This window comes from Poecilia latipinna, unplaced genomic scaffold (genome assembly GCF_001443285.1).
Source record: "Poecilia latipinna isolate Pla-1442-1.1 unplaced genomic scaffold, P_latipinna-1.0 Scaffold165, whole genome shotgun sequence".
Lineage (NCBI taxonomy): Eukaryota > Metazoa > Chordata > Actinopteri > Cyprinodontiformes > Poeciliidae > Poecilia > Poecilia latipinna.
The window spans coordinates 400,642-428,420 of record NW_015112781.1 but is presented as its reverse complement, the minus strand read 5'-3'; the positions used below and the strand labels follow the sequence as shown (position 1 = coordinate 428,420).

The window sequence follows — 27,779 nt, the reverse complement described above, 5'->3', positions numbered from 1 at the left end:
CCAATGTCTTTGTCTCCAGTCACAGATGCTCGCATGGCCAGGAAACCCACGGGTGAGTACAGTATGTCCTGTTTCAATCACCTGCTGCTGTAATTTTCCAGCTGGCTAGATGCTCGCCCTCCTGCCAGTCTTTAACAAATGATGGCCCGGTGCTGTACTGCAAAGGCGTCGTTTTCATCTAAGATTGCTGTCCTTGTAGCAGTTAGTTTAGGTTGCTTTATTATAATAGCTGAGAGGCTAAGTGTAAAGTTATCCCAATGTTTTGTCTTATAATTACATAAAACAGCAGACCATTTGCCTGATTTAACTGAAAACATTATTTGCATTATTAGTTATAAAAGTATTCATCAAACTATGTTTTCCAGGTACACGTTACCTTTTAACCTGTTTGATTTGAGCAATATTCTTCTTGTTCTCAGAGGACTGCTTCTTTCGCCTGGAAGCAGTTGCGGCTGAGCAAAGATTTACATCCCCCGGGTTCCCCAAAGGCTACAAGCCACATTCTTATTGTCAGTGGCAAATCCGAGCAGCAGAGGAGAACGCCATATCAGTCAGTTTTCCAATTTTCCACATTGAAGACGACTGCAGCGATGACTTTGTCTCAATCTTTGACTCTCTGAGCCCTGATTATTCTCAGGCCATCACAGTGTAAGTAGAGGTGGAAGTGCTTGGAGAGTTTGGGAGATGTGAGGGCTATACAAAATGTAACAGAAATGATTCTCTGGATAAGTATATATATGTGTGTATATATATATATATATATATATATATAGTTTTGCAAATTTATAGGCCATATTCAGGATCGTTAACACTTGTCACTGGTGCCCATCCATTTGGTTACCAGTTGGTGAAAGATGAAAGCCATTATCTACAAATCTCTTTAGGGTTTTCTTGTCTCTGGAGGTTGCATGTACCAGGGGGCAGAAGGCTAACAGCTTTTATAGTTGCATAAGCAAAAAACTCTGATGTGGGAGGAATTTAGAGAGGCTACGAAGAAATAGTTTTGGTTTGTTTTAAGAAAGTTCTGCAACAAATGCACACAACTCAGGAGTGGAAACAAAGAGATTGACAAGAGGTGTGTATGGTCGGGAAGGGAACTTGAAGGCTGAACTGAAATTACTCTTATGTGTGGGAGGGAACAGTGGCAGGATCTTCTCAGTCTACTCACCATGGAGAAGGGCACTTAATCTGAGGATTCACAGGGAAGCATCTCCATGGCAGAAATAAGGGAACTGTTGACAGCTTTCTAGTGATTGGGCACAATGGTAGATGATATTTGCAGGGCTTTTGTAGCTCACAAATCTCTTCAGTATTGCTTTGAGGCCTGGTACATCCCACACACGGTGGCAGACTGAGGTGGATGCACCAGATTTTAAGAGAGCGAACCAGAGAACGTGTTCCAACCATTGAGCCACCAACACCATGTCCTAAACTTTAGGACATGGGAAAGAAAACTCTGACAAATTCGTCAACCTCAGAATTAGGAGGAGCAGTATAGCTTTTATTCAGGCCATTGAACAGGAACAGATCTTTACCTTCACCAAAATGCTCAAGGAGTCATGGGAGTTTGTGGTGTTTGTGTCCATGCTACGCTTCTCAATTTTTTATTGGAGGGCATAATGAATACTTTTAGAAGACTGCGTTTTACTTCATTTTTTACACTTATGCAAACAACAAGAATCTAATTATAGTTACATTTGCTAATTCTGCTTTTATACATCTAGATATGGCAGGGATTTTCTTTTCTTATTTTTTTGTGTTAACCATGCGTAGCAGCTTTTGTTTCATGGGCTTCAACCAGAATTTGTCTAGTTTATTTTGCCTGAAAGAGTAGTGATTCCCAAAAGACAACCCTCCATGAATCACTTTGTATTTGACTGAAATGTTGCACAGGGATTTTAGAATAAAAGTTGTTTTCATGTGGGTGGAACATGTTCCACTTCGTTCCTTTTTTTTCTCCTGGTTTTGTGATTACGTTTATTTTTTTATTTGCTTCTGAAGCCTTCTGCGATATACGTTCCTTTTTTATTGTCAGCTTTCGAGCCCTGAGTGAGATTAAGTTGACTCAGACAGACCTCTCCTTTCAGATCTGTGAAAGATGCCAACTTGAATCTGACTACACCACTGTGTGTAATTGCATTTTGTCTGTGGGGGAGGTCGCTTTTTTATGAATCTATCAGATACTGAATGCAACATCAGTTGTAGCTGCAGGCAATTTTAAACTCAGAAACCAATGCCAAACAAATACGGCCGTACCGAGTGATGCATAACATTTTTTTTTCTATAATGGTATTGAGCGATGGGCTTTATTCAAGGTGACATGGGGTTTATGAGAGCCATAATATAATACTCTATAATGACATTATTCTACAGGAGGTGAATGTATTGCTGCTCCTGCAACGTCATTTACACCTTCATGGCTTTTCCTCTATAGCCCTGCTCAAACTTTTTATTTATTTATTTTTTGTTAATCTAACAAATGTTTGACTTAGAAACTCCACCTAAGCAATTTCTTATTAGTGCTGATACTACTCTTCTTATTTATTTTTTCCCACTGACAGCTCTTTTATTGATTTCCTCTCAAATTATTTATTTATTTTTTTATGTTTGTAGCAATGCGCTGATGTTTTAATCTTGTTGAATAAAACGAATTACACTTGTGTGTTACAGATCCACTTTCTGCAGTAAATGCTCTGAGCATGGAGAAAATTATATATGCTTGGTTGTTGGAACTCGGTTAGAATGTGTCTTTACTGGTCTGTTTCCCTTGTTTATCCACAGACAATGTGGCCAAAGGCCTCCCACCAACTCCTTGAGCATTGTGTCATCCGGTAACATCATGCTGATTAACTTCATTGCTGACACCTCTGTCCAGAGGCCAGGCTTTGAGGCGCAGTACAAAATCATACCCAAAACTGAAGGTAAATTTTCCTCGCGTTCATAGTACCTAACATGATTTTATAGGTAAAATCTTTAGGATGTCATACATTTCTTTTGATCATTAGTATTTTGTGCAGTTGTTGAAATCAGGATTCCCACACATTTTACATTTAATACGTTTCCAAACATTATCTTTATCATTCTGACATTTGAATTGAAAGAATTTAACTCAAATGTAACTGGCTGGGCTTTCTAGATATTTTTAACGATCACAATAAATAACTTTTTTTATTTTTTTTGTTTTCTCACCATATTTCTCACAATAAATATAAGTGATGTAATTTCCCATTTCTGTGTCTCCAGCCCAAAGACTAAATCACTGGTGGCTAAAATTCTTCTCAGTTTTAAAACTGGAAATCAGCTTTAAAATCAAATTCTTTTTACCGAGTTAGACTTGGATATCAAAAAAAAAAAAAAAAGACCGGAAACTCCATATTTCTCAAGTGCTTCAAAATGATTGAACTGGTGCCTTATATTTCTATATGTTTTGAATGTGTAAAGAAATGACAACTAACAATAATAATAACAATGCATTTTAGTTTCCCAATGTGACGCTGTCCTCACTAATGATGAAGACAATTTCACATCTCCGCTTTACCCCAGCTTCTATCCTCCCGCCAGGAACTGCACGTGGACCATCAAGGTTTGTAAGACTTACAATCTCGTTCTCCAACCCCACACCTCACGTTTCCTCCGCTTCTGCCCCCTCCTTCCTTGCACCACACCTCTCTCCTCTCCTCCATCCTTAGCCTGCTATGAGAGTACTGCTGAGCCAGCACTGTCGAAGCCAAGCTGTTCAGTACCTCTTCTATCTTCATCTGTCAGGCTGCTGTTGCTGCTGCAGCTTGAGCTGAGCTGCAGGGTTTAGAGTGTGTGGCTTGTTTGTATGTGTGCGTGTGTTTGGCGGGGGGTGGGGACATGCATGCAAGTGGATATGACTATGTTTGTACACCCACAAACCACTTTTGATGTGTCACTGCCTTTGTGTTCGCACTTAACTGTAGAGGCGTGTCTCTCTCTGTGCGTGTAGGTGACACATTGGTCAGTAATGTTGCAACAAATCAGTCACTTGAAATTTTCTGCTGCAGGTGTCTGCAGGGAACAAGATACGTGTGACATTCAACATGTTCCGCATGAAAGAGCCGGGCGTAGATGTTCAAAGGTGTCACAAAGACTATGTGGAAATCATGGGGAAAAAGTAAGACTTGATTTACTGGTCTGTAAATATGTGTCAGTGTCAGGTGGCACTGGAGACGCAGCTCAAAGCATAAAACAAGGATCTGGGACACACTGTCATGCTTCACATGTCAATATATGTGAAGCACATCGATATGCTTGCTGTAACGAGATACTTGCATATACAGTATTAAAATACACATAGCATTTTTTTTTCTCATTCTGTGATGTTTTGGATTTGTTTTATAATTCTCTTTACATTCAGGCATATCACTGGTATTTGGTAAATGGCTAAGATAAACTTTGGTCCTTGTTGGGCCTATTTTGTCAGATTTCCACTTGTTTTAAAGTTTTATTTTGTGACTGTAGATTTGGGCGAGCAGCTGATAATGAGTCACACTTTCCTGACTTATGAGCACAAATAAATACCTGAAGGACATGTTCCTTCATTTTATTGTATTTTATTTTTTCCATTTTGAAGAATATTGAACAGAAATAGACTTTTGAGTTATGTTTTTAAGTTATTGATCACCAATACCACACATGTGAATCACTACGAGTACCGCCGCTGGGCTCGAATGTGCCGCATACGATTTTTATCTGACTTAAAATTTTGTAAGTAAATCTTGTTGGTCCCCCTGAGCAGGATTCACAAATCGCAATACACAAGTATTTGCTTTCTTTGATGCAGCTTTTTGAATCAAAGCAAAAAATAATTTAAGTGTATTTAATTTTATGCATCTGGAGAGGGGGTTTAACCTAAAAGGTCCACGGTGCTTTCAATATACAGTCAAATTCTGTCATTTTTGTGCAATCCAACACAACGGCATCTTCAAACCATTTTGTCCTGCGTCTCAGATATTGTGGAGAAAAGCCACCTTTCGTTCTGACCAGTGAGTCTAATGAACTACAAGTGATCTTCCACTCCGATGAGTCTTATACCGACAAGGGCTTCCATGCAACGTACAAAATCATCAATCCGGCTGACCGTAAGTTGATTCTTGTTTTTCCTCACCCACATATACACCCACTATTTGCGAGATGAGTGAAGTGTTGTAACATGACAGTGACACTCTCAGCCTGCCATTACAGTGCCAACAAAGGTAGTAATTTTGTGCTTTGATAGACAAAAAGACTAAGGCTTATTGACAATAAAGCGAAAGCAGTTTACGCAGACTTGGAGATTGCAGGACTGAAATGTAAGAGGTGGACTAATTAGCAGAGAGCTTGTTTAGTGGGTCTGTTTTATTTGTAGCTGTCAGACAGGAGTGTCCCTTCTGCTCCAACGTTGGCTCTCTGTTTGATCAAAATTGATTTATAATTGCCCTGATCAGCTCTTTTATGCCTGCTGTGAACATGCTATCGCTCCCCTCTCAACTGACTTTGTCATTGCTGCCTCCCTATGTCCCTTTCTTCTGTCTACATGAGTAGCTTGCCCTGGCCAGTGGACGTGCAGCAATGGCTTTTGCATTGACAAAAAGAGAATGTGTGACGGCTGGAACGACTGCGGCGACATGAGCGACGAGAGGAATTGCAGTAAGTTGATCTGGCAAGACTTTTTATTCCTTTAATAAACTCGTCTCCACGCCCCCTCCCTCCCCACGTCCTCCTCTCATTTCTTAAAAAGAAATGGCTTATTTTAAAACTATACTTTATAATGGCCTTCTTGCTGAGAGTCGGATGTGAAGATGGATACCACTCTCATCTCTGCCTGGTAAGTGTTGCCAGCAGCCAGTTAGCTTAGCTCAGCAAAACGAGCAGGAGCAGGGGGAAACACTTAGCCGGCATCTGTCCTGAGATAACGAAATCTGAGGAGCATAAAAATGACAAGCTGTGTTTTTTACGAGCCAGATCATATCTTATCTTCTCCTCAGTGCCACGCTTCTAGACTCCAGGAAATCATTTAGTGCTAATAGCCAGAAAATCAGGCACAACTTACCAAAAGTTATAATTTGAATTATTTTTCCACAATGAACACTTTGAATTAAACACTCAGAACATGTTACATAGTGATTACCATGGGATTTTTGCTACCTTAAAGCAAGGGCCAGACCAGACCCGCAGTTTTCCTTCTTACTGCTGTTTTTTTTTTTGTTTTTTTGTTTTTTGTTTTTGCTTCATGTTCAATTCAAGCATCTTGATATTTTTACAAAAACTCTTCAGCTTTTATTTTGCAGTACAGTTATTACTATCTGATGCAGCCAATACATGTTTTGTTGTTCCGAGTTCATTCGTTTGTTCATGTTATTTATATGCATACATGTGCAAATTTCCTTTGTTTTAGAATGTGACAGCGACCAGTTCACCTGCGCCAATGGTTTGTGCAAATCAAAACTCTTCGTATGCGATAATTCCAACGACTGTGGAGATATGAGCGACGAGAAACTATGCAGTAAGTATGAATATCTCCATTCACGATTCAGAGCTATTTAAAGCACCGGACTTCCAAGCAGACCAAAACACGACATTGAAAATCAACCACAATGTGGAGGATCACTATAGTTCATCTCCAGAGAGAAGTGGCATTTCTTCTGGGGCACATCTCTCTCTCTCGCTCTCTCAACTGTTTTAAGATGGCATGAAACCTTGATGCTGAGATCCTAGTGGAGGTTTATTATTAAGCTGATGGTATGTCTAAGTTGTAAGTCCATGCTAGAGTAACCTTGCTGTTTATTAGTAATTCATAGCCATTAGGTACATATATGGCTTCATCAGAGAACCTGCAGGAGTTCTGGCTACACTGACCTCATTCCGAGTTAAAAACCGAACCATGCCAGCACCAAGCTGGCAGTACACCAAGTAATTCATTACCATGGTCTTGGTGGTGCAGCTGCTATAGACTTTGCTACTGCGCTGGCTCCATCAATAAGGATGTTACCAAGTAGCTGAAATTAACGATTCACTATCTGCATGTCAGTATATTAGGTCATCATCAGGGTCCTTGCACTGGGCTCCTTTCTGTGTAGAAGTACACACACACGCACACATGCACACGCACACAACTCTAAATTGCACATCTCCTGCTTCATTGCAGATGTTTTTACAGGTTGCAAATATGTTATTCGGCTTTTGCCATGCTATCAAGGAAAAACTTTGCCATGATATTAGCAGGGGAGGAATAAGAGAAAGCAGGCACTTCTTGGATTTATATTGCAAATATACAAAAAAATCCTTCACACACACACACACACACACACAAAAACAACATTTTAAACTTCAGAGCTTCTGCAGTCAGAAGCTCTGAAGCTTGGGCTCTAATTTTGTAGCTTTTTGGATCTCAATCTGTGATAAATTGGCCCAGGTTTAAATAATGGCATAAGTTTGGTAAACATCCTGTCTTTAATCTTTTGTATGCTCCTAATACTGCTAATACTGTAAGCTGAGTTAGTTAAGTTCTTCTTTAAAGTTCTTCAGTAAAACATTAAAAGACCCTCTATCAGCCAGCTGACCTACGTTGTGCAGCAACAGGCACTGCAGCATCACTCTGTCTACCAATGAATATTTTTATCGGTAGATAGGCTTTAATGACCTTTTCTGGCAGGTCATTAGTGTAGAAATGATTTGATCAAATCATAAGCCGTTTTGAAACTAAACTTTTTAGGAACTTTGTAAATCTTGAAACCAGTAACTGACCCCAGGCTGTGTCATCACTTCAAATCCTAATACTTGCAATAAAAATGAAGCCAGATACTGATGCCTTTCTTTTGCTGCTAATGTCTTCCTTCTAAACTTGTTTCGTCGACACCAGGTTGTCAGCCAAACGAGTGGCGATGTGGAAATGGAGTTTGTCTTCCTCAAGATGTCAAATGCAACAAAATGAAGGACTGTGAGGATGGAAGTGATGAGGCCTCATGCGAAAACTGTAAGCAGAAGACCACTTTTTTTTTTTTTTTTTTGCTTCTTAAATAAAACATCACCTCAGCATGGTTGTGGGTATAACAAAGATGTTTCACTCAGGGCTTTGTCTTAGTTCAAACTATTTCTCTTGTCACTGTTGTTTTTACTCTTTGTTTTATTTCCTGCTACTCTCCTTTTCAGTCTTCATCAATTTCTCTCTGATTCCCCTCGTGCAGTCACAGACGTTCACAGAGGGCACGATTGCATTTCCTTTTGATTTTCACTTCTGTGAATAAGGAGGCATATTAGGCCTTAATCCCAATCAATACGCCCAATCAATGCAATCTGCTGCTCAATCACTGCACATTGTGCATTGGAGCCTCACTCTGAAGCCTCACTGATTGCGTAGTATTTCACCGGTTAAATGTGTGTTTTCACTTCGGGTCCTGTCTCCACCCCCTTTCGCAGCCCCAGATTTGTGCTCTGCCTACAGCTTTCAGTGCGCCAGCGGGGAATGTGTCAACAAGGTGAATGCCGAATGTGACGCTGTCAACGACTGCTATGATAATTCAGATGAACAGTCATGTGGTGAGGAATCTTTCTCCTTCTTGGACTCTTTAGTGTTTTTTTTTTTTTTAAATGGCTGAAGCTGGATTTAATCTCGTCAATTTCAAACAAGATTATAGTTGCTAGATTGGGCTATTTGTTAGGAAGAAGAAGCCCAGGCCAAGTGTGTTTATATACACACACACACACACACATATATATATATATATATATATATATATATATATATATATATGTATATGTGTGTACATCTGCATTTTATTTTAATTTTTATTTACAAATTTTTACTGACTTATCTCATTGGGATTTAAGAACTCAACAGCAATGACTGGGATTGTGTCAGTGTTCAATAAAGACAGTTTAATTTTCTGCTTTTTTTCCCCCCCTCACCATAGAATGGATGAAGATAGCATTTTTCATTTCTTCTCTGAAACCTTTCTCTGTTGCATTCCAGACTGCGGCACCAGGCCTTACAAGATGAACCGCATCGTGGGAGGGCAGAACGCTGATGTTGGGGCGTGGCCCTGGCAGGTCAGCCTTCACTTCCTGCAGTTTAGCCATCAGTGCGGCGCCTCAATCATTTCAGAGAGGTGGCTCCTGTCCGCCGCTCACTGTTTCGTCAACAACTTGACCCCAGAGTGAGTCACAGATGTCTTGCACCTACAGGAATGCACAGAGCTAAAACAAAGCAACTTTTCAGATCTTCTCTTCACATCATACCTTAACATTTTCCAAGGTGGATTCAACTGGAAAGAAAAATACTAGCAGTCTACAACAAATACAGCATCTCTCCCTTACAAATCAGCATTTCTTACTGTGTTCACCTCAGCAGCCTGTTGGTGGTGCACTAACCATTCTGTTCAGCTTGAACACGGTCATAATACATTCATTTATGACGGCTGCGGAGCTTGATTTTTTTCTTTTCAGACTTGTGTACAATGCTGAAATGGTTAAGTTAATTAGGACATAACCATCGCAAGGTGTTGAATATTAATATTGTGAGACATTGAGTCAGTTTCACATCCATTTAGTGACCTTAGTGCAAGCATTGCATACAGCACACATTTATTTGCATAAAAACGATGCCCTTGAACTTTTTACATGATCAAAATCTCATTCAAAACATTTTGTTGTGATATGTTGTAGGTCAACATATCACAACATAAAAATGATACATGGCTTTCTATATATTTTTGAAAATATGTATCGGAGGCAAACATCGACCCCTTGCTTTCAGGCCTGCTTTACTGTAAGCCTAAATTAAATCCAGTGCAACAAACAGTCAAGTCTCCTAATTAGCAAACAATCTACATGCACATAGTTTGATCCCACGTTAATGCAACACTTTTATGAAGACCTCAGAAGTGTACTAAGAACATTGATGAACAGATAGTTTTATGAAGACCAAGTAAAAAAATTGTGAAGAAGTTAAGGGGCAAGGTTATAAAACTTTATCCTACGTAAGCTATAAACATCTCCCAAAGCACTAGTTTTTTCAGATGGTCCCAGAAAGTTCCCAGAAACTTAACACAAATGGAAAAACTACCAAGAGCTCACCATCTACCTGAACTGTGCAAGCAGAGCATACATGTGAGAGAAAAACAGCAGAGATTCACAGTTCAAGTTGAAGATTCTGTTCACAGCAAATCCATTTGTTATGCATTCCACAAATTTAGCCTTTATGGTCAGGGTGGAACAAAATCTATACCTTTCGGGAGTGGCAGCAGTATGCCGTGGGGATGTTTTTCTTTCAAGGGGCAATGAGTTTTTAGGCACATAGTGCCATTTTATAACACAATTAAGTAACCGTTAACCTTCAGTGATAAAAAAATGCTATACATTTCACACAACATAAGAGATTTGACTTCGTAATTTGACTCCTTGAAATTGGGCCTAATCTTTCTAACACTCTGTTGTAGGTTCTATCTTTTCCTCCATCTCTTTTAGCCTCTTTTAACTGCTTACACACATATACTGTAGCTTACATAGCCATGTTTACGTGTGACTGCCAGCAGTCACACGTATCAGATTGAAACTGATTAGACTACCCTTTAGGGAGGGTACAGATTGCAACAAATAAAAAGCTAAATTCGCCTCACTTGGTTTCATCCATAAGGTGAGCTAAGGGTGGCCCCAGAGCTGGACGGTGAATGTAACTCTGTACATTAATGTAACCTGTTCCACTGTTTAAAGTTGATGGGAAGATAGAAGAAGTTAAAGCAGTGAATTCCTGGAAGAAACCTTTCTTGATGCTGGAAAGACTTGAGGCCAGGGTTGGGAACTGTGACACAATGGATGTGGATACTTTTGCAAGGCACAGAAAATGATTTACTTCATGTTTCTTATGCTTTTACAGCCATAGTGATCCCAACAACTGGCTTACATACAGTGGTTTGCAGAGCCAATATATGACAGAGGTCGCTGAGCGCCGTAAGGTGAAGAGGATCATTCCTCACCCGGATTACAATGAAATTACACATGACTATGACATTGCACTACTGGAGCTCGAAGAGGTGCTGACGTGGAGCAACACCATCCAACCGATCTGCCTTCCCTTTCCCTCCCATGTCTTCCCTGCCGGATTGTCCTGCTCTGTCACGGGCTGGGGCGCACTCCGGGAAGGAGCTACTGGTAAGAATTCTCTGTAGAATTATGGCCATATTCTTCTTTTCCTTACTTTTTATTATTGCAAATTTGAATAATGTTTTTGGCTCTCAGTTATGGCTAATTTAGCCTTTCATCATATTTTTTCTTTGTGGTGTTTCCTAAAGCCATTGACTTTCCTTCATCTCCATCTCACCTAATCATGATTCCTTCCTCCCCTATACTGTCGCTCGTATTGTTTCCCATGTCTCCCAACATGACACACTTTACTGCTGCTTTGTCACGCTTCCCTTTTGCCTTACCTTTTTTTCTGATCTGCTCCATTCACTTAAGAGACATCCTCTGTATCCATAAGTCAACATGAACTCCCACTCCGAAGGGACGTTTCATAACCCTCTGTTAGCAACCTCTAATCCAGGCCATTGACACCTTTAATGTTGGCCATGAACAATAAGCTAACATGGCCAGAGCCGCTGACCTCTCTCTTATCATTTTTGCAGCTTCGCTGCCATCTATGCTGCAGGAAGCAACAGTGAAAATCATCAATGACACAGTGTGCAACCAGGTCATAACTGAACAACAGGTCACCTCCAGGATGCTCTGCAGCGGATTCCTGAGAGGAGGAGTCGACGCTTGCCAGGTGAGACCGTGCAAAATTTTCCTCTGGAAAGGAAAGCGAGAAATTTTCACACCTTTGTAATTGCTGTGCCATCACAACCTAACACAATCATGATGATTTTACTTGCCCACCTGTGGCGCTCACCAGGGAGACTCCGGAGGCCCTTTGTCGTGCCAGGAGGAGAATGGGAAGTGGTTCCAGGCCGGCATTGTGAGCTGGGGCGAGGGCTGTGGCCGTCGGAACAAGCCCGGAGTCTACACCCGCGTCACCAAGTTCCGAGAATGGATCAAAAAGGAGACAAACATTTGATGAACATGATGTGTGGAGCAGCAGCAGCAGGAAAGATTGCAGTGCTAGAAATGCTGGAAACAGAACATTTTAGCATGGTTCAGGCCAAGTCTTTTTGAGTTTTATCTATTCTTAGCAGCCGGCTGAGCATACTGTTGCATGGGCCCAGCTGTTCACATGAATGACTTTAAGCACTTTATGTGGTTGGCAACCTCCCACAGGAACTCCACAGACTCAAGTTTTGTACATTTTCTAAAGGTGTTTCTTAGCAGTGTGTCATGCTGCCATCTATTGAAGCAATACTTAACTGATGGATACAAGCCGCAGTGTGTACAAAAAATGAAATATGTATGATTTGGGGATACTTTTTCGCCCATTGGTTGTTTGGTTTAACTTTTTAAATGTTTTACTTGGCTTTTTAAAAACAGATTTTCTTTGTGTACAGTGCCATTAGTGAATTTTATTTGTAAGATTTTTCCATTTCCTATACCCAAACTAATTTGATCTTACTTCCTGACATGCAGTTAATGTTCCACCATTCTTTCATAGCTTTAGAATTTAACTTAAAATATAAACAAAACCACACATTTGAGGGGGAATGGGTGGAGTGGGGTGGGGGGGGGGGGCAAAGTAAACCTCAAAAATCCAATAAGGAAAAATGGACCAACACCATTTATGTACAGTCATTTTCATGTTATGCTTAGATTGCATAAATACCAGGAGCTGGCTGCAATGGAAGGCAGAAATTGCATTAATCAATCTAAAAGCCTGTGATTTGCTTTGGAAAATGGCCAATGGTTAAAGTATGCCAGGTTTGTTAGTGGTGGGCCAAACTAGGCAAAAATATCACAGCGGTTCTTGAATAATGGTTCTGGAATCTGTGTGTGTGTTTTTTTTCCCCATAAGTATTTTCCTGTTTTTATATCTCCATGGTTACTGGCTTTTGTCTAAATTTATAAGTATTTTAAAGTATGTTATATATAAATTGGTGGGTGGAGGATCCAGCTGGTTTTAGCAGACCAAGTCTATGATTAAAGCTCAGGATGACAGGTGTCTTTTGTTACAGACGCCCAAGAGATTAACCCACAGCCAAGAGTATTTCTACTCAAAACCAATTTGACAGGATAACCAATTTTAAGCCTGACTTGTTTTGGGATAAACTAGCAAAACCAAAGGTGTGAATGTGTATTCTTTGCAAAAAGTATTGGGGAGGACTAGGCATGGGTTGGTGTGTAATTCTCTCTTTAAGACACATTGGCTGTAAATTAAAGCAAATATCCCTATCTTTGTCTGACTTTTTTTTCCTTTAAACCTCACCAAAAAGATGCTTCAACTTTAATTCTGCTTGACAATGTGTTTATAGACCAAAAATGATGCAAGGTCCTAATTTTAAAACGTATAGATGGGGCCTAAATTAACTTTCAGAATTTAATCTGCCAATGTTCACACTTGAACAAAGAAACATTATCATCCAAAATGCTTTGTATAGGGATGTTCAATCCCTATAGTAAACCATGGCAGCATCATGCTCCAAGTTACCGTCTTCCACAGGAATGGGGAAGTTGGTTGGAGTTATGGGGGAGACAGATGGAGGTAATTAACATGACGTCACCTGTCAATCATTCTAGGGCGTTTTTAAGCACGTGACAACCGGCGGTCGCAATTGGTCTGGAAGCACGTGTTCCTTATCTGGAGGAACTGAACCTGCCTCGATGGTGCTGGGGTTCGTCATTGCTAACGTGCTGACGTCATGGAGATTTCGGGGAAAATAATAGGAAATTGTGGTCCAACGTTGCCCGTGGGGAACATCCCAGCAGCCGTTATCCAGAGGACGGACTACAATTTATTACATTTCCAAACCCCAAACGCAATCTGGAATAATGCAAGAGATGGATGAAGGCCTGTAGCCGACCTCATGTCCAAATGAATGAAACTGATGACAGCAACTACCCCATGTTCATCTGCACGAAGGTAAAAGTTCATCCCTTTTTTTTTCGTCGTAGCAACACTTTTTGATAGTCAAATCAAAGATCATACGTGAAGCCACTTATGCTTGATTTTATTTGTGCAAATTCTCAAACGAGCACCTGAGTCATTTTGCTAATGAGACAAAAGTCTCGGGTAAAGCGTTAAGTCATTCTTCTTCTTTTGTGTTTTATTGGCGGATGGCAACCAACTTAAGGTGCATTTACCGCCATCTACCGGACTGGACTGTGGTCCGGTAGATGCCATTAAGTTCCAGTACCTGTGCCATAATAATACTGTTTGTTGCTGCACTTCCGCAAGGGGGCGGTGCCGGTGTCAGTTTAATAGATTTGAGACTAGGAAAGCGCAATACCATCCAGTAGGACAAAAACACTAAACATGAAGCCGGAGCTGGGTTTAATTAAACAATACTAAGTCACCTTTTGTTATAATGGTATGTAGGTAATTTATTAATCATTTTAATTTGGAGACGAAGCTAAACAAAATATAAACACCAGCTAAAATAGCTTACAACATAAGCAATTTTCAAAGGTTTATGTTATACATTTTGGTGTTCTGCTTTGTGATACTGAAATTACGTCAAGTTGGTTAATTACCAGGAGTGTCTGTTTAGCCACCAGGCAGTCGCTTATTCAACATCAATTCTATCCATAGTTTGCCAATTGTAGGTTTAACAAAAACTATGAGTGTTGCTCTTCAAGTTTTTGTCTATTTTTCAAAAGTCATGGCCTTTTTTCAGCCAACTGACGGGTGAAGCACAGCAACAGGTAAAGGAGGTCGCTAACTTTACTTTTTGAAATATTCCCGAATACAATTAATACTGGGGCACTTTGTTTGGCATGTCAAGAAATGGCCTTTGAACCACAGCTGAATAACTTCCAGGATTCACTGGAGCCTGCTTCTTTATTGGAAATGGTTTTATTTAAATATAAACATTTTAGCACGTTTTAAGCTGCAGGATGTTGAGATGTAGCATCTGTATACCTTGATTCTAATTACCAAGCCGTGCTTAGATGGGAGACTGGTTTTAAGTTGTATATTGTTTCTAAATGCTCTGACTTGGACTTATTTATCGGTTTGTTTTTATGTTTTTCATATTAAAGAACTATGTTAATAAACCCCTTTTATCTGATTGTGTAGTTTCGAAACGCATCACCTGCTTTGCCCGTCTTTGACACTGTCTTGTTTTGTAGATTATGTTGTACATAATAAATGCATGTGTTGGGAGAGCTCATACCTTCTCACAGTGGAATTGTAATGAGGATGTACCTCTCCTCCCTGTCGTGAGCAGCCTGCATACCTGGGGAACTGTGGTGACAAGACAAGCTCATATTGTCAAATAATACCTTCCTTTGTCACAGCTCTATCTTATTACCCTACCAAATGGGCATGTTGACTTCAGGAGGTGGATACACATATAGTGGGGGTGGTGGGGGATCTACTGTCTCATCTGTCTTCATTAAAGTCACAGCAGCAGTGGGAGAATTGGAAAATCAACATAGACAGTGCTGCTAATTTATGTATTCATCACTTTTGCTACATGGGATGCTTTGTTTGTCGATGTGAAGCCGTAGCTGAATAACTGCCAGGATTCACTGGAGCCTGCTTCTTTATTGGAAATGGTTTTATTTAAATATAAATATGTGTACAAAGGTACAAGCAACAATAGCTCATTTCTAGCAAATAAAATTCTTAATACATTAATATAAGAATGAACAAAGAAATGGCAATTAGTTGTGTTCAAATGAAAGAAAATGAGCATTTCAACTGCATTCGATGATTGAACAACTCCGATGTGAAATTCTGTGATAACCACAAAAAAACAAAACAAAAACAAAACAAAAAAAACAACAAAAGACAGATTACATATGTATATAAAGATACTTTACAATAGAGCAGCTCACAAGCTGTACTTTAAGGCTTATATAAAATATAAAAATAAAAGACAAGCGATGATGTTGGCCTCCTCTCTTTCAGCGACATTTTGTTCTCTCGTCAGGCTGCCCTGGCACTAGCTCGCATAGACAAATGGCAGTACGGAAAACATCCAGGTTGTGAGACGCAATGGGATTGGGTGCGGAGAATCCGATACGCTCAACATGAAATGGAGATGAATATAAATGCTGAAAATTTGTCACAAGACACATCGTTTGCATGCAACAGAGAGAGAGAGAGCAAGAGCCGTTTGTACAGATGCGCAGTGTTTCAGGGTAGTACTGGTTCTTGTAAACATGTTGAGACAATTCGATTGAGTTGTAAAACTTTTAAACGGTCCACTTTAGGACCACCACTGATGCATCACTTATCCCGTCTGAGCCTCCAGAAGTTGACGTCACGTTCAAGTGTGTTTAATGTTCAAGATTGCCAACATTTCCCTCAACACCACTTTTGATTGTTCTTTTAAGATCTTACCATTTGTTTTACAATCAGAAAACAAAGTTGCTTCCCCCCCCCCCACCTCAAGCGTTGGCCCATACTTTTCCCCATACAGTTCTTTCCATCTTTGGAATTTCATGGCCTAACCTTGTCCAACTTGTACAACATAGTTAATATATACTGTACACACATTCCCCTTGTATTTCTGTGTTATCCGCTGGCGAACAACACTTTGATGTCCAAAACCTGTTATTATCAGAAGACGCCTCAGGAACACGGCTAAGTTCAGATGTATTCCAGTGATTACGCCTCATACAGTACAGCGCCTGCAGCACTTGTTGGTCAGTACAGCTAGCCTGTTGTGCAGTATAGGATAAGCCTGTCTTTGTCAATAGCTGTCTTTTGTTAATGATAGAAACACGAATGTGCTTAGAATTGCTTTCGCATGCCAACAAGACACCAAATGACAGACAACACAAGGCTGTTCATATTGTTTTTTTTTTTCTTTTTCCTTGAACATGTTTTAGCTTTGTGAGATCTTCTTTCCCAGTCTCCATGAGGTCATTTTTGACATTTAGTGTTGACTCAAAGTTAAGTACTGGAATGCAGGTTAAAGGATATGCCAGCTGAGATGTAGCATTGTTCCAGTTGGCCATTTTCATGTTCAGAAAATTAAAACCCAGTGAGGTATCACACACTGCTAGATTTTCCATCTTGGCATTCATCACAGGTTATCCCAAGACTGTCCACGCAAATCCTTGCAGGACCGTGTGAGTAAACAAAGTCTCTTTTCATGTTAGTTCAGCCACAAATGTGGTATCTACTCACTTCTATTTTGCTGTTAACATTTTTTTTTTCTGTTCAATCAGACATGAGTCTGCATGCGTTGAGTCTGCCGGCCATAGTCAGACTGCTGGGAGGACACTTGAGAGGAGGCGTAGGAGAAACGAGATGAGCTTGATACCTTGCTGGCCTGATCTGATTGGTCGTATGCATCAACCTTCTCGTAGGAAGCCGGCTTGACATAACTGGTGAAGGCACGACCGTAGGTGGCAGGAAGGTAGGCTGAGCCACTGTAGAGGGGATCTGTGGGATATATGGTAGCTGTTTGGGTGGGCGACTGTGGCTGCTGCTGCTGGGCTGGTGGCTGCTGTTCATACGAAGATCGACTCACAGTATTAGTGGCGTATCGGTGGGAGAACTCGTAGATACGGGGCTGAGAGCCATGCTGGCCGTACATGGGGCTTGGAGAAGGCAGCTGTGATGGCGTGTAGACCGGCCGGGAGTTGGGCACGTACTCTGAGAAGCCACTGTTGCGGATGTGACGGTCATCGTGGCCCCTGACATTGTAATATCCGTTGGTGGGGTCCTATGATTAAGACAGAGGGGAATGTAAATCAATAATGTCAAATATGTACAAAATGTTTTGTTCATGTGCAAAAGCTGAAAAAACAAAAATGTACATGGTCCACATTTTTTCATGTTATAACCGCAAACCCTTGTGTTGTAGATCAGTTTCACAACCTTTACAGCCTGAAACCGGTCTTCCTCTGGGTTCACTTACTATTGATGCCCCTTTTCAACTAGAACCTACTCAGTACAACTCAAGACTATACTCTGTTTGATAGAGTAAAGACATTATTTATTGTCCCACAAAATTAGGTCTAACAGCAACATGATTTTCCACTAACACTATGTGATAACATGGTGCTTTTATTTGCTTTTGGGCTGAAAACGCAACATCGTGGCAATGGTGGTGGGAGTTTGTCCAGCAATTGGTGGGTTGCCAGTTTGATCCCCACTCTGTCAGCCTCTGTGGTTGTGTCCCTGACCAAGATAGCCCCCAGGGCAGCTGTGGCTATTATCCAGTCTATCAGATTGAACACTCCAAATTATTATCAACAGGATAATGAAATTATTGAAGTTTATGATCACATAATAAAATGTGGGAAATGGGTATGAACACTTTTTCAAGACAGTTTACTTGCTATACCGAAAGTGTCTTTTCAAGTCTTTTAAGTTTTACCTTGATGTCCGATCTTTCGTCATCCTCCTCCTCCAGGAGGTCACTGTGTTCTGTGCGAGATGTCCCTGGAGACTCGCTGCTGTTGGGAGCCTGAGGGAAGACCAAGCATTTCTAAAGAATTACAAGAACGAACAAGACCTTGCTTGAATAGGAACAAAAGAAAAGTTTGAAGTTTCTGCTTCAATGTTAATGTAACCCCTGTCTTTCTAGTTCCCATCACTGTCTGACACACAGAGAAGGTAAAAAAAAAAAAAAAAAAATCAAACTTACCATTGGTTCTTTGACATCCTCCTCATCATCGTTGCCACGAGTAGCGTTGTGATCGCTGTGAACAATCTGAACCCTGATATCACTCTTGGAAAGTCGAGTGCATCTCTTACCTGTGGGAATTGAAAAGGGTTTTTACTTGACACGTCATGGCAAGTTTCTAAATTTACATATCGTTTTAAGTGTTTTAATATAAAGCCACAAAAAAACTTTCACTGTTCAGAAGAGGAAAAAAAAAAAAAAAACAATTGTTTGATTTGAAGAGTTTCCCATCTTGCCCATACTGACCGTTGAGCTCACCTTTGCCTGTGTGTCGGCAGCAGAGGGAGACGAGTGTGATTACACAGATGAGCAGGACACAACCTCCACCTACTGCTCCGCCGACAATCATCAACATAGGGAGGGCCTCTGTTAAAAAAAAAAAAAAAAAAAGAAAGAGAAGAGGGCAGGGGCAGATGGAAGAAAAGAGCATATTTAGATGTTAAAAATGTGCAGAACAAATGAGGAAAATTAAAATGGAAGAATTACAGAGACTTCATTCATTTGCCTTGCTAATCCCTTAAACCCACTATGGCTATAAATCCATAAACGGCACGCCTCAGTCCTCTCACAGCTTCTGTAGCATATGCTCATGTGGACAATTCGGCATCTTGCAGCATGGCTATTATCTCTAATCTCTCTGATGGAAGGGTAACAAGGCCTGACATGCAATGAAGCAATAGACAGTAATCTAATTAGAGATTCCAGGAGATACTGCTGCCCCTTTCTCTGGAGACCCTCGCTCTGATACATTGATGTAAATTACTGTCGAGGACCTTATTTTTGGCGTTTGCTGCAACGAAGGTTACCAGAGTCACTGCTCAAGTGGTACTAGTGGTTAATTTTAAGACCACTTCAGGGGATTTACTGCCTGATTTTTCTGAGCTATGATATGGTGATGGAGACTATAACCCCAACCACAAACACATTTGTTCCCTAATCGATCTACATATTATGTGGCAAACACAATCATTAACATACCCATCTACTGATTAAATTATATTGCCTGAGTTTAATTTAGCTAAGGCAAGTTAGCTAGATGTTGTAGTTAGATGTTATCTAATTAGAACGTCTTTAAAAATCACATGACAGAATCTCCAAAAAAAAGTTTTTATAATGTATATAAATTTATACTGGAGACACTGGGCATGGCTGATTCATTTTGGTCATTATGTGCCACCTTGACAAAGCAGAAGCCATTTCACTTCATTGAGCCAGTTCTGCTCAAGTGATTTATGAGTCATAACTATAGTAATATCACTGTAACCTTTTGTGCAGAGCTACTGTCGGTGTTTACCTTGCTCCTTCAGTGTGACCAGGGCAGTGCCGGTGCCAAAGCGGTTCCAAGCGGTGCAGTTGTACCGCATCTGAAAATCCTGCACCAAAGTCTCGGACAGGACAAGAGAGGAAAGGACCCCATGGTCAGTGGTCACAGTTTGCACCGAGTATCGACCAGAGGAACCAGAGGACAGACTCATGTCTCCAAAAGTCCAAACCTGTGGAAGGTAAACAACGGGTAGTAAATTGCTTTTTTCGTGTGTGATGAATCTCTCAGCAAATGACCAAAGCAAAGGGATGCACACTTGTTTATAGATCCCTGCCTGCCACCGACAGAAAACCAGTTTTTCTGTTTGTTCTGCTTTCCCTCTGCTGACCTCCAAGGTGCTCTGTGGCTCACATGGCTCATAGGCTCATGTTTAACCTACCATCCACGTCTGCCCTGCAGGTGAGGCCTAAAGAGGTTTAGGAGGCTGCACTACGAAATAAGGCTCCACTCTGCCGTCTCCACCATCAGGCCAGCAGGGCACCTGTCTCTCATTCCTCCACACGCCCTAATTATTCTCTTCCAACCCAGCAGTTCAACAGGGTCAGCTAAGTGATGCCCCTTGGGCTGCTAATTGAATGTAGTTTGGCAAATCCTGTAAAAAGCTCGTTGTCTGCAACTCCCCCAACTCTGCAATCCTTTCAGCCTCTCTGCAATTACAGCCATGAATATGTGTGCATCTTTTAACAAGTGAAGTAGAGGTGTGTTAAGGCAAAAGTGCAATGCTGAAGTCAAGGCTAGCATTCCTCTGACTGCTCTCTCTCATTTGAGTGTGGCAAAGAGGAACATTGTGTTATCCCTCCAAAAATGAGAACGTGAACACAAGCAAAGAAGCTTGCTTACAATCTTATCAGGTGGAGGGCTGCTTCCCACCCGGCACTCCAGTTTGCCCTTGGAATGCTTCACAGCATGCTGCGTTGCATCTGCTGTGATGATAGGCGGACCTGGTGCGAAAAAGAATGATGGACAGAGAAGAAATGGGGAAAAAGGTATGGTTATTTGTTTAATAGCAAAAGGAACCACAAAAAACTGCTATTTTTATCGTTGCTAAAAAATAGTTTTGGCTTTATTATTACTATGGGGTACGTCAGAAAGGAAAAATGGCAGAGCTTAAATAAATCCACTTCTGATGTTTCTGTTTATGTATGCTAACATTAGCAAAGTAGCATAACTGCTACAGGAATCTAGAAAAGTGACTGACTGCAATACAATTAATTTAGTTAACTTGGTCAACTACTTCAGTGGGCATGCAGAGTATTTTTTTTTTACATAGGTATTGTAGATGATGTGTCTTTAAATGGCTGTTGCCAGGTCCTCTTTAATGGGTTGTGTGCTCCAGAGTTCGTCTTCTGTGTAGCCACTAAATTTGCTGAAGTGGCCTGTTCACTGGGCTCTAAACAAGCTGCAACAAAGTTGCTGAACATCCAGAATGCTGCTGCAAGAGTTCTCACTAGAACCAGGAAATGCCACCGTATTAGTCCAGTGCTCAGATCTCTACACTGGATTCCTGTTGCACAGAGGATACTTTAAAACAGCTCTACTTGCTTACAAGTGCCTTTGTTGTCTCATGCAAAAACTACATCCGACGTGCTGGAACCCTATGAACCAGCTTGGACTCCGAGAACGTCAGGTAGTGGTCCTCCTACTGGTGCCCAGAGTCAGAACTAAACGCCTCGAGGCTGTATGTCAGCATTATGCTCCTAAAGTCTGGAACTGTCTTCCTGAAGAAGTGAGACAGGCCGCGACTTTCACTCTGTTTTCAAACACTTTACATTTTCTGTAAAGCACTTTGAATTTTCTTGTACACAAAATGTGCTATACAAATAAATTTGCCTTCCCTTGTACTCACTCCATCCACCTGCCCTAATAAATTATTGGTCATCAGACTTTGACCTCCTGGTACCTGTGATATTTTAATCTGCAAAATACAGCATTAACTTTTTACCCAACCCTTTTTTTTTCTTTTATTTGCAGTGAACTTAATGAAAAAGCACAAAGAAATAATCAATTTGTAATTTGGTGAAAAGTTACAGGAAAAAACCGTTTCAGGGAAAAAAAAACAAAAAAAAAACTTAAAAAGTATAATTTGCAAATGCCAAAGTATCCCAAAGTTTTGCTATGGAACAATACATTGTGACTGTGCAGTCATTTTCTGAAGAAGTCACTCACCATTTACTGTTAGAGTGACATCTCTTTCTGCTACGCCTATACGAGGAACAATGGCCTTGCAGGTGTATGTTCCAGCATCCTCCTGGGTAACAGCCTTCAGCTGCAAGGTGTTGCCATTACTGAGCACCTGGTGAGAGATCCAAAGAGACAAGTGAGAAATGTGTTAGAAAGAGAAAAGGCAAAAAAAAAAGCAAAAAAAGAAATGAGGCAGACAAAGGAAGTGCAAGCCTTCATCAGGGGCCCCCTCATTGCGGAGGCAGTGCAGAGGTGGGCTGACCATTGTAACAAATGCTGGTGGTTGGAGTTTAATTTCATTGTGAAGAGCTTTAATCACAGCATTAAGCACTCCAGCCACCGCTGAGTGACCGTGCTGCTGGGGAGATTGTTGTAATTAAACAGTGGGGACAGATCGTGGCGTACTATGTGTGAGTGGGCCCTAGCCTTTGGAGCTCCTACACTCACTCACTCCTTAGCTCATTGATCCTGTCATTCCATCAAGCTGTGATTAATCCATTTATCCCCACTCTGTCCTCCTCCCTCCTTCTCCTTGTCTTCACATCCTCCCTCTCGCTCTCTCCTTTTTTTTTTTTTTTTTTTCTTTTTTGTATTTCAACACTTAGAGTAACCCAATTAATCCATTACTCATGGCTGTGTGAGGGACAGTGGCAGTGGGTGGATTAGAAAAATGCCTGCACATTTTGCTCAGAGTGGTTGAAAGTGTTCGTTCTGAGAGATGACGGCACCGCTTATTTCATCCAACAGCGGCCTGCGCTGGGGCTGCTTTCTCCAGCACGGCTTCAGAAATTATATTAGTGGTCTGGAAAGAAGCTCCTAAGGGACGCCTCCTTTAATGGTGTGTGCAGCGAAAGACGTTTACCAGAGTGATGTAAAGTTAAGATGGAAACTTCCCATTATTTTACCCAAGAAAGTGACTTTGAGGAGGCAGATTCAGATGTCGTGCGTAGACGTGTTTTACACCAAAGTCTGCTTTTAGATATTATTTAAAAAGAATTAGAACTCAATTTCTCAAGCACTTTGACTATTACAAAAAAAAAAAAACACGTTCTTGCTTCCTCATAAATGACAGACATAATTTGACAACTGAGGAGAGTATGGAAGCTATCCAGCAAAGACCAGTCTACTATGATCTTGCAAAGTGAAGTCGGAACAGTGGGCTTCTCAACCCTCCCACAGCTGCTGCTTCTGTTTTGGGGGGGCAAATAGGCGATCATTGACAGGACACACACATCGTGTCTAACATCTGCCTTGCTTTTCCTGAATATATCTAGCTGTGATTATGGGAAGTCTAAGGGTATAACATTTTTTTTTTTTGTTAGAAGGAATGAGTGCATTACTTGCAGTAGATAATCCTCTTTGGGTCTTCAGTAAATATTAATCCAGATTATTGGTCGCTGCAGATGCTAATTGCTAGTTCGAGTGAAGCCATCTAAAACTCCAAAATAATTATTCCCAAAGTTACATCTGTGCTATCAAATTGCTCTGTGTGTACGATTTTACAGTTTGAGATTTATTTTCTTCATTTTCTTGTAAGCAAAAAAGAAATGTCAATGCTTTTTGGAGACAAGCATGAAAACCTTAGCAGATGGACGTGTGAAACCTGGACTGGGTTGTTCTGCACATGATGAAGATTCACTAAAACTATTTTTAGCTTGTAGAGTTGTAAGTACGAGGTGGTGTGCCACAGATAACATTCCATTGTCAAACGTGCTTGGAACATAATCAAAAAGATTTTTTTGAGTATGAGACTCAAAGTCTCGTATAAAAGTTTATTGACCTTTTCATAGAATAACTTTCTTGTTATGTTGTTACTTTGACTGGAAATATTTTCAGTGTCCTGTTGTCAGTATGTGATTCGCATAGGTTGGAGCTTACTGCCTCCAACCTCAACTTACTGTGTTAATAATCACCAGGCTCTATCAAACTAGCTACCCTCTTCAAACATGAAAATGGTTTATAGATTCACAAAATAGTATCTGCACAAACTTCCATGATGGTAGAATTAAAATTTTCTCTTGGCCTGTCTCATTTTAAAGGTTTTTATCAATCTTATGTCATTTTTTCATGAAAGTGTTAAAAAATAAACAAATTCCAAATAATATGACCAGATCAAAAAATTTTAATAAAAAAAATAATGTCCTCACATATGAAATCACTTGGTTTTTTGATGCAAATGCTATGAATACATGCTATTGGGTTGTCTAAAACATTGACAACCCAAATAGATTTTGAGAAATTGATTTTTTTTTTTAAATTGCTGAAAATTTGAAGGTCTGCCATAACTCTGAGTAGCTATTAGCATCAGTCTCTGGGACCAATTATTCTCGATTTATACAAACTGACCAAAACTCCAACTCAAAAATCCTTAAGCACCCCTTTAAGCAATTTTCTATTAAGCTAAAACAACTAAAAACACTCATTTGTCGGAAACAGAGGAGAAATATAGATGCATCTTTATTCAGTGTCAGGGAAAATCAGATCTTTTTGTAAACTGTGGGGCGACACTTGGTAAATCTTTTTGTTTGAACCGGTTGTCGGCTGATTGATTGACCAACTGATTGCCTTAGACTTATGACAGCATGCCATGTGCACGCATTTGTCTGTATGAATCTGTCATTGGGCAGACAGTTTTCTGCCAGAGGCTCTAGCCCTAAGGGAGCTAGCTGTGAGAGGTGTTGAAGATTCAGCCAGGAAAAAAGTGTTGGGGAAAAAGTGTGTGGGATTCATGCCTCTAGGCCATGTGCGAATGTTCCTCTCTGGAGGAACGTTGGCGTTGAAGTTTTACTATTAGGATAAAGTGGCGACTTGTTTTCTGGGTTGACTTACCACGCTGGAGCCATGCTTTGTCCAAGCCAGGGTCAGAGGAGGGTTTCCAGTCCATGCGCAGGTAAAGGCTGCATCCATCCCTATGTCTACAGTCATCGGCTTGGGCTCTGACAGCAGTCTTGGGCCAACTAAGGTAAAGTAGGCAGTGTTGATCAATAAGAAACTACTTTTCAGCTAATATACCCCTTAAAATGGTCAAACAATAGCCAGCTGTACCGCATGACATGCTCCTCCAGCGAAACTTACATTGCACATCGACCAGAGTGCTGACGTTGGTGCTGCCCACAGAGTTTGACACCTCGCAGGAGACCGGGTCGGTGAAATAAGAATAATCCACAGTCACCTCAAGGCTGTCCCCATTGGCTTCCGAGATGGGCACTCCTCCTTTCGACCACCTTGGTCATAGGAGCAATCACATTAAACTGTTGCATTCGCTCAGGAAAGGCAATTAGTCATGCTTATGTGAAAAAGGCCATTAGCAGATTTAAGGACTGTGCCAATCAAAAGCTGCCAATTAAAAGGCCCATTTAGCCAAAACAATTGACTTCAGAAGCTTTGCTTTTTAAATGTACCATTAAATGTATTGGATATTTTCAAGCAACTTGAGTGTTGCAAATAATTGAGAAGTGTACCTGTAACCAGTGATCTCAGGGTTGGCAGATGCAGAGCAGATGAAGAGAACTTTGGCCCCCTCTGTCACGGTCTGTGGTTGGACTGACAGGGTCACCGCAGGTGGATCTATGAGGAGCAAACATGTTCATGTTAAATATTTAGGACTTAAACCGGTAACCACACAGAAAACAATTCATTGCACTCTTCATTGATTTTTTTCTTTATATATTTTTTTCATGTTTTAAAAACATTATGGACAGGTGCATGCAGGACTCACGCTGGACACTGATGGTGACTGAAGTCTGTCGTCCAGCGGGAGCAGCTGGGTTGAGAACCCTGCAGGTGTAGGTGCGTCCGGAGTCGCTGTCTTCTGGAATGATTGGAAGCATACTGACAGCTGCCTCCCTCTTCCCATCCTCCATTAGGGCCTACCGAGTTAGGACAACAAAGGTGCAGGAACTTAGAAAGGAAAATCCGATCAATGTTGCACAAAACAAGTCAGTGCCTTATGACACTGCGGTCCAGCTCTTTGGAAAGTAAGTAATTTATTTTATGGTGCAGCACGGGAATATTGTGCTGCTCCCACATTTCCGAGTGTTCCCTGTCAGCGCTCCTTGTTTGTCATTATCTTTAAAATCTATTTACTGCTTGGAAATCAATACTTCTAAGTAAGTAAAGGTGTAGATTCTTAAGATCTGGCTCAGTAGGAGCTCTCTCTCTCTTCTGCTTCTCATGCATGCGTTAAAAAAAAAAAAGCTCCACTGGGCACAGTGATGAAGTGCTTTGTAAAATGTTTATTTCCCTTCAACTTTTTCATATTGTTACATGTTGCAACCACAACCTATATTAGATTTAATTGTGTTTTTTATGTTGGACTAACACAACATACTGCATTTATTGTAGGTAAAAAACAAAACAGATTAATAGGGAGAATCTGTAAACATTAACATTCAAGTCTTGCTATAAATTCTAAATTGGACTTAGGTCTGGACTTTGACTTGGCCAATCTAACACATACATCTGGTTTCATTTAAAGTAATCTTTGCTCTATGCCTGGCTGTTTATTATGACTTTAGGGTCATTGTCTTGCTGGAAGATAAACTTCCACTCCAGGTTTTCTTTCCTTCCATTTAGCTCCATTCATCTTCCCATCAACTCTGACCAGTTTCCCCATTGGAAAAAAATGTATTTCTCCAAAGCATGATGCTGCCACCACTATATCTTTCTATGGCGATTGACATGTTCAAGTAATTGGATGCATTCATTTCTATCATACCCATTTTTTCCCCTGAATTTTTTTTATTTTGTTCTGATCTGCCCAGAGCTTCTTCTTCGACATGTTTGCCGTTTACCCTACATGACTTCCAATAAACTGCATTTAGGGCTTCGTATGGCTTTATTTCAACGACGACTTTATTCGAGGCAATAATCTCCCTTGAACTTTTTCAAGGGGAATATAAAGGTCATATTTTTGAAACGCACGACTTAAAGTCATTCTGTCAAAAGATTTTCAGAGCCAAAGTGGTGAATGCAGCTCCTCCGGAGTTACAATTGGTCTCTTGCCTTCTTCTCTTATTAATGCTCAGTTTAAATTGGTTTGCTACAATACGGCTTCCATTTTCAGATAATGGATTAAAAATTGCTCTGAGAGCTGTCAAAAAATTGGGAGCTTGTGTTGCTTCTCCACAACCGTATCCCTGACCTGTCTGGTGCACCATTTGGGCTTTAAGATGCTCTCTAATGTTCTTCAACAAACCTTTGAAACTCTTTACAGAACCGCTGTATTTATACTGGGATTCAGTTACACAAGGGTGGCTGTGCTAGATTTTATTAAGGGTAAGAGGAAAGGGGACTGAGTACAAATGGGTTGCAAACTTGTTTGTTATTGGTAGAAAATTATGAAAACCATACATCATTTTCATTTAGCTTTCTTTCATGTGGAAAAAAAAAACCCACACAAAAGTATGTGGTAATAATGTGCCAAAATGCAGTAAAGCCCCAATAGTTATAAAAAGGTTTTTCAAGCAGTTCACAGAGAGTTGGGGGGGGGGGGGGGGGAAGCGGGGAAACCACAAAAAAAAAGGGTGTGTGTTTTTTTTTTTGGG

General features: G+C 40.6%; 2 protein-coding genes and 1 long non-coding RNA gene across 6 annotated transcripts in view; 2 read left to right on the top strand and 1 right to left on the bottom strand.

Moving 5' to 3' along the window:
- Window positions 1-13,319, top strand: part of st14 (ST14 transmembrane serine protease matriptase) — a 28,149-nt gene extending 14,830 nt beyond the window's left edge. For both annotated transcript variants that reach the window (XM_015029854.1, XM_015029855.1), the window contains exons 6-19: window positions 20-52; window positions 420-648; window positions 2,782-2,921; window positions 3,480-3,583; window positions 4,029-4,138; window positions 4,975-5,105; window positions 5,548-5,652; window positions 6,401-6,508; window positions 7,865-7,978; window positions 8,422-8,541; window positions 8,975-9,158; window positions 10,877-11,151; window positions 11,625-11,764; window positions 11,891-13,319. In XM_015029854.1, coding sequence (XP_014885340.1) covers window positions 20-52; window positions 420-648; window positions 2,782-2,921; window positions 3,480-3,583; window positions 4,029-4,138; window positions 4,975-5,105; window positions 5,548-5,652; window positions 6,401-6,508; window positions 7,865-7,978; window positions 8,422-8,541; window positions 8,975-9,158; window positions 10,877-11,151; window positions 11,625-11,764; window positions 11,891-12,052 — 1,955 coding nt within the window. In that variant the 3' untranslated portion in view covers window positions 12,053-13,319. The remainder of the gene's footprint in view (window positions 1-19; window positions 53-419; window positions 649-2,781; window positions 2,922-3,479; window positions 3,584-4,028; window positions 4,139-4,974; window positions 5,106-5,547; window positions 5,653-6,400; window positions 6,509-7,864; window positions 7,979-8,421; window positions 8,542-8,974; window positions 9,159-10,876; window positions 11,152-11,624; window positions 11,765-11,890) is intronic.
- Window positions 13,320-13,705: 386 nt separating this feature from the next.
- Window positions 13,706-27,779, top strand: part of LOC106945867 (uncharacterized) — a 52,622-nt gene continuing 38,548 nt past the window's right edge. For both annotated transcript variants that reach the window (XR_001424647.1, XR_001424648.1), the window contains exon 1: window positions 13,706-14,002. This is a non-coding gene — a long non-coding RNA (uncharacterized LOC106945867). The remainder of the gene's footprint in view (window positions 14,003-27,779) is intronic.
- kirrel3l (kirre like nephrin family adhesion molecule 3, like) overlaps window positions 15,627-27,779 on the bottom strand; it is a 54,531-nt gene continuing 42,378 nt past the window's right edge. Inside the window, exons 5-15 of one of the 2 annotated variants that reach the window (XM_015029852.1) lie at window positions 25,952-26,102; window positions 25,695-25,800; window positions 25,309-25,457; window positions 25,063-25,190; window positions 22,219-22,345; window positions 20,893-20,993; window positions 20,023-20,221; window positions 18,975-19,094; window positions 18,690-18,799; window positions 18,420-18,509; window positions 15,627-17,762 (exon numbers count right to left, since the gene is read on the bottom strand). In XM_015029852.1, the coding sequence (XP_014885338.1) occupies window positions 17,259-17,762; window positions 18,420-18,509; window positions 18,690-18,799; window positions 18,975-19,094; window positions 20,023-20,221; window positions 20,893-20,993; window positions 22,219-22,345; window positions 25,063-25,190; window positions 25,309-25,457; window positions 25,695-25,800; window positions 25,952-26,102 (1,785 nt within the window). In that variant the 3' untranslated portion in view covers window positions 15,627-17,258. The remainder of the gene's footprint in view (window positions 17,763-18,419; window positions 18,510-18,689; window positions 18,800-18,974; window positions 19,095-20,022; window positions 20,222-20,892; window positions 20,994-22,218; window positions 22,346-25,062; window positions 25,191-25,308; window positions 25,458-25,694; window positions 25,801-25,951; window positions 26,103-27,779) is intronic. The other variant, XM_015029853.1, reaches the window with a different exon arrangement.